Source organism: Nilaparvata lugens, chromosome 2 (assembly GCF_014356525.2).
Source record: "Nilaparvata lugens isolate BPH chromosome 2, ASM1435652v1, whole genome shotgun sequence".
Classification (NCBI taxonomy): domain Eukaryota; kingdom Metazoa; phylum Arthropoda; class Insecta; order Hemiptera; family Delphacidae; genus Nilaparvata; species Nilaparvata lugens.
The window spans coordinates 15,230,464-15,243,634 of record NC_052505.1 but is presented as its reverse complement, the minus strand read 5'-3'; the positions used below and the strand labels follow the sequence as shown (position 1 = coordinate 15,243,634).

General features: G+C 33.4%; 1 protein-coding gene across 12 annotated transcripts in view; it reads right to left on the bottom strand.

The window, feature by feature from the left end:
* The window catches only part of LOC111045441 (multiple PDZ domain protein), a 587,845-nt gene that overhangs the window by 364,935 nt on the left and 209,739 nt on the right, over positions 1-13,171 (bottom strand). For 11 of the 12 annotated variants that reach the window (XM_039420670.1, XM_039420673.1, XM_039420674.1 and 8 more), the window contains 2 exons: positions 8,096-8,243; positions 5,407-5,608 (listed from right to left, as the gene is read on the bottom strand). In XM_039420670.1, coding sequence (XP_039276604.1) covers positions 5,407-5,608; positions 8,096-8,243 — 350 coding nt within the window. The remainder of the gene's footprint in view (positions 1-5,406; positions 5,609-8,095; positions 8,244-13,171) is intronic. The other variant, XM_039420671.1, reaches the window with a different exon arrangement.

Here is a 13,171-nt window from a genome sequence, read left to right as displayed (position 1 = left end):
TATTCTATCATACCTTATCGCTCAAACATTATTTCTGGCTGAAGTTGAAAATTTGAAAGTTGAAAATTGAAATCATTATTTCAATTTTTGCTGGCTGAAGTTTAAAGTTTTCCTTTTATTGTCACTGCCGCCTGCCTCAACGATAAAAATGTACTATTACTTGTGTAAAACAATTTTTCCCTCTTCCTTTTTATTTCATTCCTTTATAATAAATGTTTATTTTTCCCTTGTTTTATTAATTCTGTATCAAAATCTGATGTATATTTCTTATTTTATTTTTTCATTTTGTATTAGTTTTCTTTCATTTTTTACTTAAAATCTTTGAAGTGTAATATTTCTTTTGTCTAAGTTTATTTATATTTTGTAACTCATTTTTTTCTGTGGCACTGGGCACCCACCAAAAAACCTTCTGGTTTGGCAGGACCCTCAACTGTTTGTATTGTGAATAAAAAAATTTGATTTGATTTGAGAATATATATTTATATTTGAGTAGATAATATATATCGTATATTGTAAGATAACACTCACTGAAAGAATATTGTAGACCCCACAGCTTAAAGAGTGAAAATTATACAATAGTTTTAAAACAAAAATACAAAATCTAGAAAGCAAAATCTGGGAAGAGTCATCGAAATACGTTGTGACCTGTCTGTAAAGGCCGGTCCAGACGCTCAATTTTTACTTTCCTTGTCCTATTACCATAGGTAAGGAAAGTATTGCTTTCCAAAAAAAAATTAAGGTACCCCAATTTCTAAATTTCTATACGTTTCAAGGTCCCCCGAGTCCAAAAAAGTGGTTTTTGGGTATTGGTCTGTATGTGTGGTGTGTGTATGCGTATGTATGAGTGTATGTATATCTGTGTACACGATATCTCATCTCCCAATTAACGGAATGACTTGAAATTTAAAACTTAAGGTCCTTACAGTATAAGGATCCGACACGAACCGTTTCGATCAAATGCAATTCAAGATGGCGGCTAAAATGGCAAAAATGTTGTCAAAAACAGGGTTTTTCGCGATTTTCTCGAAAACGGCTCCAACGATTTCAATCAAATTTATACCTAAAATAGTTATCGATAAGCTCTATCAACTGCCACAAGTCCCATATCTGTAAAAATTTCAGGAGCTCCGCTCCATCTATGCAGTTTGATTTTAGATTCCCAATTATCAGGCTTCAGATACAATTTAAACAAAAAAAAAAAAAAAAAAAAAACGAGTGGAAAAGATTGAGCATGAAAATCTCAACAATTAATGTTCAGTAACATGTTCACCTAAAATTGAAAACAAGCTCGAAATTCGAGAAAATGTGATTATTCAACTGCAAACTGTTGGCAACTGTTGATTCTATTAAATCATTCACTTTGAAGAGATAGCAGACTTCGTGTGTCTCCAGCGTTATTGTCCTGTGACCAGCTGGCTCAGATCTTTGAATAGTAGACTTGAGATGCGCGGGAACACTAGCGTCAGGTGATCAATTTTCATAACGGCAAGGAAAGTTCTGTGAGTGCGCCACACCAGATTTTTCTATCAGTCTTTTGCTCAAGCAATTGTCGGAACATGGAAGTCATTGCGTGTGGACGGTAAAACGGATGGATCGTCAAGCTTAAAAAGTATCGGCAGGGAATCTTATCTTCCAGCAGACCGTCCGTCTTTTGCCTATCCACCAAAACCTAAATCTCGTGAAAATGGAGATAGAGAAATTGTGATTTCAGATTCGGATTCAGCGCCCACGAATTAATAAAATGCCTCGAGAGTACTTGAAAATAAGCAAGTTTTTTCTGGATTGGATATAATGCCATTTAATTTTTTTTTCTTTCTTGATTCTCATGATACTCTCAGAATTTGATGTTAATATTATGATGTACTATATTGTTTATATTAAGAATACTATAAATTAAAAAAATATATATATATAAAAATCTTAAACACCCTTTATTAAAAAAAAAACTTTAAAATAGTTCAAGAATAGTTTTTAAGAATACTACCTACAAAATTTCAATACATTTACAATCACTGTGTCTCGAGATATGGCATGAAAACAAACCCATTTTAGTGATTAGCAGTAATATTATTATCTATCATTAAGTTGTTTAATACTTAGAATAACATGATTGGAAGACAAATATTACATTACAAGTAACACAGTGTCAGAACTACAATAAAGTTACAAATATAGCATTGTCCAGTTGAATCAGCGAAAAAATACGATATAATTATTACTTATCAACCGGATATATGGGATAACTGAGCTTGTGAGCAAAAAAATAGGGAAATGGACCGACAAAAGACGGATGCGTGTGGACGCAATTTTACATCCTTCTTTTGCTTGAACCAAATGATCCGTCTTTTGCTTGAGTGGAAGAATGACGGTGAACTCGAGCGTCTGAACCGGCCTTAACTGCTCACACTGAACGCAACCACTCATTCAGTGTGTCTGTTCCAATTGCTTTTTCTAGATTTTTCCAAGAGTGTACTTGCACATATACGCATTCAATAAGATCACACTCTTATTACTCTAGGAGGTAAAGAGTTCTCATATGCCCGAACAATTATTAAATTAAAATGCATAGAATAAAGTAAATTTCCACTATTTCTTTACTTTTCAACTAATGATAAAATACAATAGGAATAAACTGAATGCTGAATGAGACAAGGTAGGAAATGACAAGTTCTAAAAAGTCTTATGTAGGTATTGGAAAAGCCTCAGTCTACATGAACGTCTGTGAAGTCAAATGAACTTAACTTTGTTAGGCGAGAATAAAAATAAACTCAAGCCCAAGTCGGCCGACAAACCTGTTAATAGAATTGCCTGTAGAACGCCTACATGAATTTTTCAGACAGAAACAAATCCATCCAACGAATCAATCGACTGATTTGCTCGACTAATATTCATAATGTAATATCAACCCATATACTCTAATGTCTCTAATATCCCAGTAATAAAACTCTAATATCCCTGCCCATATTATTTCCTATCAGATTCCACATTTTCTTTTTCAGATTCTCAAGACATCAGATTCGTGTAAGTGAAATAACTGTCAGATTTGGTATTTGTGAAAAGGAATAGTAAATACGGGAGAGGAAATGGAGTATGAAAATACCTTTCGATGCATTTTTTCTACTATGATTCATGTTTAGTATCACATTCACAGAATTTCCCTGTTCAAATTTTTCAACTTGACATTGTTCAGTTTTATTCGAAATATAATGTAATACATGTAATGTATTGTATAATGTTATTAAAAATTCTATATCAGGAGATAAATTTAGGAATTATATAGTTTCACAATGTATTTTTTATTAGGGTACAACACTCAACACACAATAAATCTTTACTTTGAGATGTATAGTTTCAGATAAATTTCAAACATGAAATATTGTAATGACAATTATACAAGTAGCATATAATGCGACAGTAACAAGATTAACTTTTGAGTATAATAGATGATTATAAATATCAATTGAAACTAAGAAACACAAAGATCTAAAATTATCGCGAGTTTGATCGATTCCAACACCAATAATATTTTCAAAAAATAAGGTTTGAATTCAACATGCTGAATTCTAATACATTAATAGTAGGAATGAGCTTTAAATTTTAATTTCAACTTCAAACACCTCTCATGCAACCAACAAAAAATCTACAAATTATTCAAATACCAAAATAATCATTTACAAACTTAGCATGCAACATTTAAAATAAATAAACTATTACTGATTTACCGTAATTAGTGACGAAATGTTTAAAAATTGATGATTAAAATTAATAATTTCTTGTGGATAATGAGATATAATATGAAATTTTATTGACATTTCAATTGATAGTGAGTTAACAATATACAAACATGCATTTCTAAAAGTATTATCACTATTATACCTCAACCCCCCGAAAGCGATTAGTACATGCAAATAAGCCAACCCAACTTAATACTATTTTATATGAATGTTCATGTTTTTAGTTATATAGTTTCATTATTTTATGCCCAATATCACATCAAGTAAACACATTATACATAGCTTTAACCATAGAAAAAAGATAGCATAAATGCAGTATTTTATTGAAAGCAATAAAATAGCATTTTATGTTATCTTTTTCTATTACTTATTTTCTTTATCTATTACCTAATGCAGTATTTTATTGAAAGCAATAAAATAGCATTTTATGCTATATTTTCTCTATACTTCAACGTTTTGAAGACATATATCAAGCATTTTTATTCGTAGTGCTGTTTTTATTCTGAACATCCCAGTGAGATAGATTAGTTGTAGACACATCAATCACAAAATATGTCCATGCACAATAATATTAATTCAGAAGCTACATATCAATTAATAACATCTTATACGCCTATTACAATAGTTTAATCATAGTGCCCAATATTACCATTAAAGAAAAGATAGCATATTAAAAAGATATCCCATGGTACAGGTCGTTCATGTTCTAAATTTCACTGTTGCCCAAGCCCATAGTCCTAGTAGTTATTTTCGTGAAGCTATAAGACGCTGGTAGTCTCTCATACTGTGCCGTTCTTACACTCTCTCCCGGCCAGAACAGTAATAACAGACAGTAGTTGACAGTAATCGGCTTAAAATTTAAAACATAATCGACTTATAATGGGATCAATGAATCAATGAATCAATCAGTTCAATAAAATAAAATGCATTACAGAATTAGTCCCGCTAAACCTGAATAGATTTTACAGCAGGTGCCTACAAATAATAAACTCTTATAGAAATAGGAAGAAAAATAAAAATCTTAGTACCCTTTTTGAAAATATTTAATCACAACATGTTTCGGACATTGATGCCATTTTCAAGTGATATGAAGTAAATAAATAAATACTGCTAGAAGATTCTTATTTTGATTATATGTTAGTGTATTCATATGATTTTATGAACTAAAACTATAAATTGTGGATTTAAATTTGCATGATTCTATCAAAAATGGGGTTATTGGTGTCTAATTGGATTAAGTTTATTATTTTATCTCTGTTTAATTTTGCCGCTTTATGAATATGAAATTCTTCTTCAACATTGAGTTGACCACTTTTATTACCATAATTTAGTATTTTCATATTGGAATTTATATCTGTGAGATTGATTAGTTGTAATCACAAAGGTGACAACAAAGTATTTTCATGCTTAATAGAATAAATTGATATAAAAAGCAACATATCGATTAATAACATCTAATACGCATACTAGAATGATCACGGCAATGTTCTAGACATTCAAGATAGGCAATCTGCAAGATAAAGATAGGTGAGGGTAACCTTCACCCCGATTTGTGAAAGCACATAGCAAATTGTTTTCAAGTGTCTATAAAAAACGTTAATACTGATGCAATCTACGAACAGCTATTAGTTTGGTGTAGGTTGCAACAGCCAGCCGACGAGAAATTGCTTACTTAATTTCAGCTGTAAGCAGGTTGGCCCTCCTAAGAACAGCCCTAGCCTGTGCCTTGGACACGCGACGCAGGCTCTCGTTATTAACGGCGATGATGAGGTCTCCGACAACGATACGACCGTCGTGAGACAATGATCCGGCATCAGACAGTTCCGTCACGACCATGCCGTTAGCACCACCATCGCAACAGTCCAACGTCACCCCTTCAAATTTGTATCTTTGTTAGTAGCCAATATGTACATGTATCTAAAACACCTCTAAACATCTTGCCAATTTTACTGTGAGCAAGATAATAGGGGGTTTTAAAAATATACCGTACATGCAGATACCAACTTGTATATGCCATTTTAAGCTTAAATATTAGAAGTATACTCTGTACAATATTACTTCTTACTTGGAATGAACATGCACAGCAGAGAGGGCATACAGCGGCAAGGATACAACGGCGGCTATGGTTCTGAACTGGCCAGCGTTCTCTAATTTCCAGTGAGTATTCAAGCGCTCAAGTTAAAGTTACGAAGTTTCCTCTCTGCAAGCACTGACTCGACTGACTCTTAATCGACAAATTGACAACTGCGCTTCCACCTATGACTCACTCTATCCATCACTGCAATTGGCTGATCTCCCTCCATTTCTCTGCGCCGCAAATTACTCAAAGTCTGAAGTAATTTTGTACGGAGTATAATAATAATACAGTATGTTAATAGAGATAATTATGGTAATGAATATAAGATATAATATTAAAGCATATTTGTTGAATAAATCATTCATGAATCCCTGATAAACATTATCATTCAAGTAATTTTGGATAAAATTTAGATCACCTATTTCGGACTAAGTGAAAACTTATCTTAATTAGGGAGAGGTTAACTTATTTTTCCTCCCCCTATTATGTTAATGATGTAGCCTACTTATTGTAACAATAAATATAGTATATTTCGCACCTAGAGCAGAAAATGAGATTTTTCCAGCTCGAAGTCGGTTTTCAAGTCCGAGGCCGTAGGCCGAGGACTAGAAAAGATTGAGAGCTGGAAAAACATTTTTGCCCGTGGTGCGAACGATATTTTTCGCCACACTACAGGTATTGCTGACAAAATAAATAAAGAATACAAAATAAAGAATACTCGTTAAGCTATCGTACCTATCTCTTGATTTTAGTGGTAGAAGATTTGCAGTCAGGATTTCAGATTCTTTTAAAATTTCACTTGGAATACCACAGTCATCTTCAAGCATTTTTGAAAATTCGGAATGCACTAATCAACAATAAATAATTGAATAAAACTGGTTGCGAAGCGAATTAGTTTGATTCGAAACTGGAACTAAAATCATGGCGACTTCAGCTTATTATGAAAGTGGACACTCGCCCGATCTAGCGGATGACTTATTAATAATAATTAGCACGTTGTTTCCAGCCATAAGCGGCTGGAAAGAGACAACTTTCTGGCCTAGACCGGAAAAGAAACCCTTTTCTGACGTCGTCTGCAAACAAGGTCTTTCAGATCTACGTAGGGACTGGAAAACAGCTGCTTTCTGTGCAGTGTGGCGAAAAATAAATAAATAATGAAGATCAGTTTATTACTGAACATTTGATCATGCAGAATGTTTTTGATAATTCAAACCTATGACTTGTGAAGTGAATTGATGAAATGTAAAATAAAAAAACAAATAATAGTATGATTTAAATTTTTTGGATGGATTTAAGAGATGTAACACCTATTTTGATCAATTCGATTAATATTCTCCACTAAAATTTCGTATGAAACTATAAAGACATTCTAAATTTCAATTCTAATTATTGAAATCTTGAATAATACAGAAAAACTGTCAACTAAAGGTACGTTTTCCTTTATGCGTAAATTTCCGCAGTCGACGACGACAAGCATTGTTGACATTCAATTGTCCAAATTTCAAGTGTCCTAAAACAGCTGATCAAATAACTTTTCATTATTTGTTTTTATTATTGAAGAATTAAACATTCTAATAATATCAACATATTGCCATTTGAAAGTATAAGCTCAACCTGCCCCATTGAAACATAATTGAATACAATCCTTTAGGTTATTTAGACAAATTGAAATCTACCCAATCTGAGATTCTCTCCCTGTCCTGGTCGACGACGGCACTTACGCATAAAGGAAACCCCAGCTTTACTTAAGATAACAAGATAGTTCCGAAAGAAATGAAAATAATATTCCGTATTTTTGTACTAATTCGAATGAGTCAATGAAATTCACAATTAACTAACTAATAAATAACATTCATAATAAGAATGTGTTCGCAGTGTTCATAATAAGTAAATTCTTATGGATTTTATTGGTGGGGAGTTCCTTGCGAGAAGATTCCACCTCTGAATATTTTCATTCAATTTGTATGAAACAGTAAACATTTTAAACGTAATGACCACTTGGATCAAAGACCTTAAAGAGATATCATCTCTAAAGATGCATCTTACAATTTTATTTTATTTTTCATTCTTATTTTGCATCAAATATTATGTATCTAAACTAGTTGATGTCAATAAGGATTTATTCTGTGAGCTTTTGTATGTAAATAAATAAATAAATATTTAAGGTCTTTGACTTGGATATTATTTTACAAGTTGCTCAGCCATTGGAAGTTTGTACAGATTTCGGGTGAAACGAGCACTAATGTACAGTGGAGAGCAGAAGTGAGTAGCAGTTAAGTCTGACCTAAAGGGTCGGAACCCTTGTTGAACTTGATGTTGACTTCGAGTGAGGCCGGCAGTGGTGTCTTCAGCGTCTCCTCACCAACCACATCCAACGCCATGTCTTCTTCCTCTTGCAGCAACGTGTCCGGCGTTGAAGCCTCTTCTATCTGCTGGAAAATATTAAATCATTGTTATATTATGCCTACACTATATGCCTACATTGGCCAAAGAAGTTATTGACTGTCTTTTTTCGTTAGGGCTACTCTTAAATAGAAATAAATAGTTATTTGTGCAACTAGTGCGCAAAGTGACAGTTTGCTGCACCGAAAGAAACGTTTACGCCCGAGCCGTAGGCGAGGGCGGAATGGTTTCTTGAGTGCAGCAGAAGAACTTTGCGCACGTATTTCACATTAAGTTTTTCCTACAGTTACCATTGAATATGAAAAGTGGGTAATTATGGGTAAAATTGCCTGAAATGCATCAAATGTTTTTCTGTGTAATTTTATTATTGATAAAAACCTTAATCCTAAAATCCTAAAGTCCTCGTTGTCCTTGGTTATAATATATAATGAATAATAATTAGCGCGTTGTGCTTCGTTGCACGTCTGCTCACTATAGCAGCCACAGCAGTCACTGTTACCAACTTCATTTTGATTTTGCTGCACTGTTGCTCCATATAACCTACTAAGTATTTTGCGTTGCCATGTTGCAAATCTGGAGTGCAGAAAAATTTTTCCCGCACTAGAGCGGAAAAGTGATTCTTTGCGTTCTGTAATCAGTGCAGCAATGGCCACTTTTCAACGTAACTGTAGGAAAAATAAAAATCTAAGTACCCTTTTTTAAAATAATTGTTTACTTACAGCATGTTTCGGCTATGATGCCATTATCAAATTAATTGATAATAACATCATAGCCGAAACATGCCGTAAGTAAACAATTTGAGTTATAAACAAGTTACGGTATTGACTCTTTGAATGTTTAAAATTTTTTGGTGGTTTATGAGTGCATAAGCTATATACATTATACAAGGTGGCGCAGGTGGTTTTAAAATACTTGTCAAACTGTCAATTTTATGGTAGGGTATTGGATTGAAATAAACTGAAAAACGTGCAGTTACAATAGAAATTCATTAGCAGAAAATGAGTTGTTAGTTTTTGAAAATTACACCCATCAAATGACTTCCTTCTCGAGTGAGGCATTTTTGGAGTCAGTGCTTAACGATCTAAGCCAGGAATTGATTATCACAATACTCACGACATGGACAATAAGGCTAGACACACACCAGCTAGTCAAGACAAGACATGATCAGACACGTTCAGTCACAATACTTCACATAGTTGCTTATGAAGACATGTCTATTACAATGACTAATCAGTGTGATTAACACACTTGTCATAAGCAACAATGTAAAGTATTGTGACTAAACGTGTCTGATCATGACTTGTCTTGTCTTGACTAACTGGTGTGCGCCTAGCCTAAGTGATTCCAGCAAGACGGGGCAATTGTACATACCGCTAAGATATCAATGCAAGCTGTACGCGCTCTGTTCCCTAGCTGTTTGATTTTCCGCGCTCTGTTCTCTGGCCGTTTAAATTCTCATAATGGAGATTTTCATTGGTCTTATCGCTTTTCGGACCTCACGATATGTTTAGGTTTTTTTTTTTGAAGCTATCAAAAAGCAAGGTTCTACATGAACAAACCTCGGAGCATTCAGGAGTTGAAGGCAGCAATTCACAACAAAATCATATCCATTCCTGGTGATGTGCTAGAACGGGCAATGCGGAACGTTATCACCGACTCCAAGAGTGCGTCCCTCGAGAAGTGGGGAATTTGATGGATACTATGGCATTTGGTAATATAATAGGCCTAAATTTTTATAAATTGAGATTGAATATTATTAATAAGTTATATTTCTACATTGTTAAAAAACGATCTAGCAACGTTGCAGAGCTAGGAAAGGATATCGCTATCTGCTTTGTCATATGGACAAGGATAGCAACACCAATGTCAATCGAATATTCCACATTATAACGTGGACCTTACTATATACTACAGGGTGATCAAGAAGTCCCTCCGCAGTGAACTATATACTAAAAAACACTCTATAACTCAAAAACAGTATTTTATAACAATAGCAAGGTGTTAATCTATTAAACCTACGTGTACATTCATTACAGTAGAGGGGGAAAAGTGGGAGTAACTTGTCGAACAGGTTTCTAAACAGAACACAATCTTCACTAAACAGAACGCAGGTACTGCGCAGAGACTTTTTGATTGCCCGGTATACTTTGCATGTATTGTTTAATAATTCTCTAGAAAAAACGTTCACCATACTTGGCAATTCAAACATTTGAATGCAATACTTACCAATTCATCGTTGCTCAGTTGGTCATCCGTGTTCAAATCTTCAATAGGAGGTAGAGTAGTTGGAAGAGCGGGGGAATATCCTTGAAAAAACCTGAATCATTCAATGACCTAAATATGCTTGCAGTTCATTCTCAAAATATTGCCTTCATGTAATGAATGAAGAATGCATTTGTACAATAATACTTCTGTTCAAAATCATGCTTTTGGCATTCTAATAATAAAAATCCCAATAAAAATAATTTCAACCGTAGGAATGATAGTGTATTCTACACATGCAATCGAAAGGTCACATCTCTCGTAATTGTTATTCAAAAAACGAGCGGCGCGGTTTTCCAAAAGACAACACCTGATTTCTAATGCAAGTCTAAAAATAAAAAAGAATTATACTCACAAAAACCAATTAGGAAAGATTAAAAAAGGACTTTGTGGCGTTATCAATTCTAATAATAATCTGCCTTTTATTCCTGTTAGCTTGGGAAATAGCAAAATAACTCAGTCTGCTTTGATTGATACTGGTTCCCTTACTCCTTTCTTTCATACAACTTATTTCATGAGTTGACTAAAAGTAATGAGGTGGATTTCAATGTATCAATAAAAACCTGATTTGTTCTGCTGCTAATTCTTCTGATATGACTATAAAAAAGGCTTGTATTATGAAAAATCAGATTGCAACATATGACTTGGAAGTTTGAATTCCTTTTGAGTAGTGATTTGCCAGTCAAGATAATACTTGGTGCTAATTTTATAAAAAATGTCAGATATGATTATTGATTTACCTAATAATCGATACTTCTTTTGCTTCAACCCTAGTACTACATTTCCTTTAATTCGTGATGCAAACAAGAATGTACTATATATTAAGAATTGTAATTATTATTGCTTCGTAACTAAGTAAGTTACAGTGTATCAATTTAGTTGTATATGTTATTTTGATAATGTGTATTTGCTCACTAAACTCATTGCTCAGTTTTCTCTCGGTAACTCATGCTAACTCTGCTTTCTCTTTGGTAATTTGGATTTTTGAAGTTTTGTCCAATGCTTGTAGATTTTATTTTCTTCTTTGAGCCTTGTCGACCTGATCAATTGACAATGATCTCTCTTCTTTCTCTTTCTCTTCCCCTCTACTTTCATTTTCTTTGGGCGGCCGACCAATTACTCTCCTTTTCTATTTATTTAACTTCTATCTTGAATAAATTTCTGGTACAATTTGGTTCCTAAATTAAATACCCCCAGTTGTGGAGGTTTGTACCAAAAATTTATTAATTACTTAATTTTATTTTATTTATTTTATTTTCTCCTTATTTGGACATAACTTTGAATATTCATTTATTAAATTTCTAGTTATAATTTTGATTTGTTGGATTGGTACAACTGGACGAAGCCTTGTCGGTTGACCAGCCAGCGATTTCCTCTTCTTCTTGTTCTATAAGGCCTAGCTGTGGCATCTCAAAATGTAGCATGTGATTTGAATTATGAATATCTAAATTTTTTACTACAAAATTTTTTTTAATTATGCTAAAGTAGCATAAAATGTAAATCTACAATGCCTGATTGAATTTTATATTTGAATAACCCCAGTTGGGTTTTTTTTTATTTTACCATTAATTTTGAATGACCGGACAAATATAATACCAGGATAAATACAGGATGAAGGAGACTACAAATTTTCCATAAACTCAAGCAATCAAATTTTGGAATTCAAGTACAGTATGAAAGTTAAATTTACAATTCGAAGTGGGGTAAGCAGAACACTTGTTTTACAATTCGGCTTCTAATTCAACCAAGTCCATCGAATTTTATGAGTTTCAAACTTCGTTAATCGTCGCTTATCTACGATTCCACATCACACTGAAGCTTCAGTTGTAGGCCTACCGGGTTACTAACATAGATTTAATAATCAAAACTTGTAAACTGAATATTTTGTAACTTCAGAAATGAAATTGATTTTAATGTTGAAAATAAGATTCAATCGGACTTGGCTTAAATTTTATTTCAACCAGGATTGCCAAAATATTCACTGGCCCTCATGACCAGCATTGCTTCCTACTTGTTAGGCAGTCTTATTTGAGATTACTCAAATAGGGTTGGTTACACATGGATAGCTATTTATAAGCCCTATGGACTGAATGAGTTCATTTCTGGGAAATTTCCAGGAGCTCCGTAATATTCTTGAGAAAAATGGCGGATAATTACTAAAAAAACATGTTTTTCACGGTTTTCTCGAAAACGGCTCTAACGATTTTCTTCAAATTTATACCCTAGATAGCTATTTATAAGCCCTATCAACTGACATGAGTCTCATTTCTTAGAAAATTGCAGGTGCTCAAAGTGCTTAAATTTCTATCACGATTTTCTCAAAATGACGATTTTTTTTCAATTTCATACCTGTATAGTTATATCTCAGCTCTATTACTAGCATGAGTCTCCTCCTTGAGAAATAACAGGGGTCCACCTCATCCTTAAGAATTTACTTTGTACCTTCTTCTCGTGCGTGAGGTAGGTAGGTAGAGCAGTTATTCAAAAGAAACACACATGTCGATATTTTATTTTAAAACAGCTGTTTTGACAACTTTTAAAAAATCCTCAAATTTCATAATTCAAACAAAGGAAAATGTTCTCTGAACACAATCACAGTATAATCGTAGTTTTAATTATTTAGCCGCCAATCGGCATAATGTTATTCCCTAAATTATCCTCGTTAATGAGGCTTATATATCAATGGGCAAGGAAA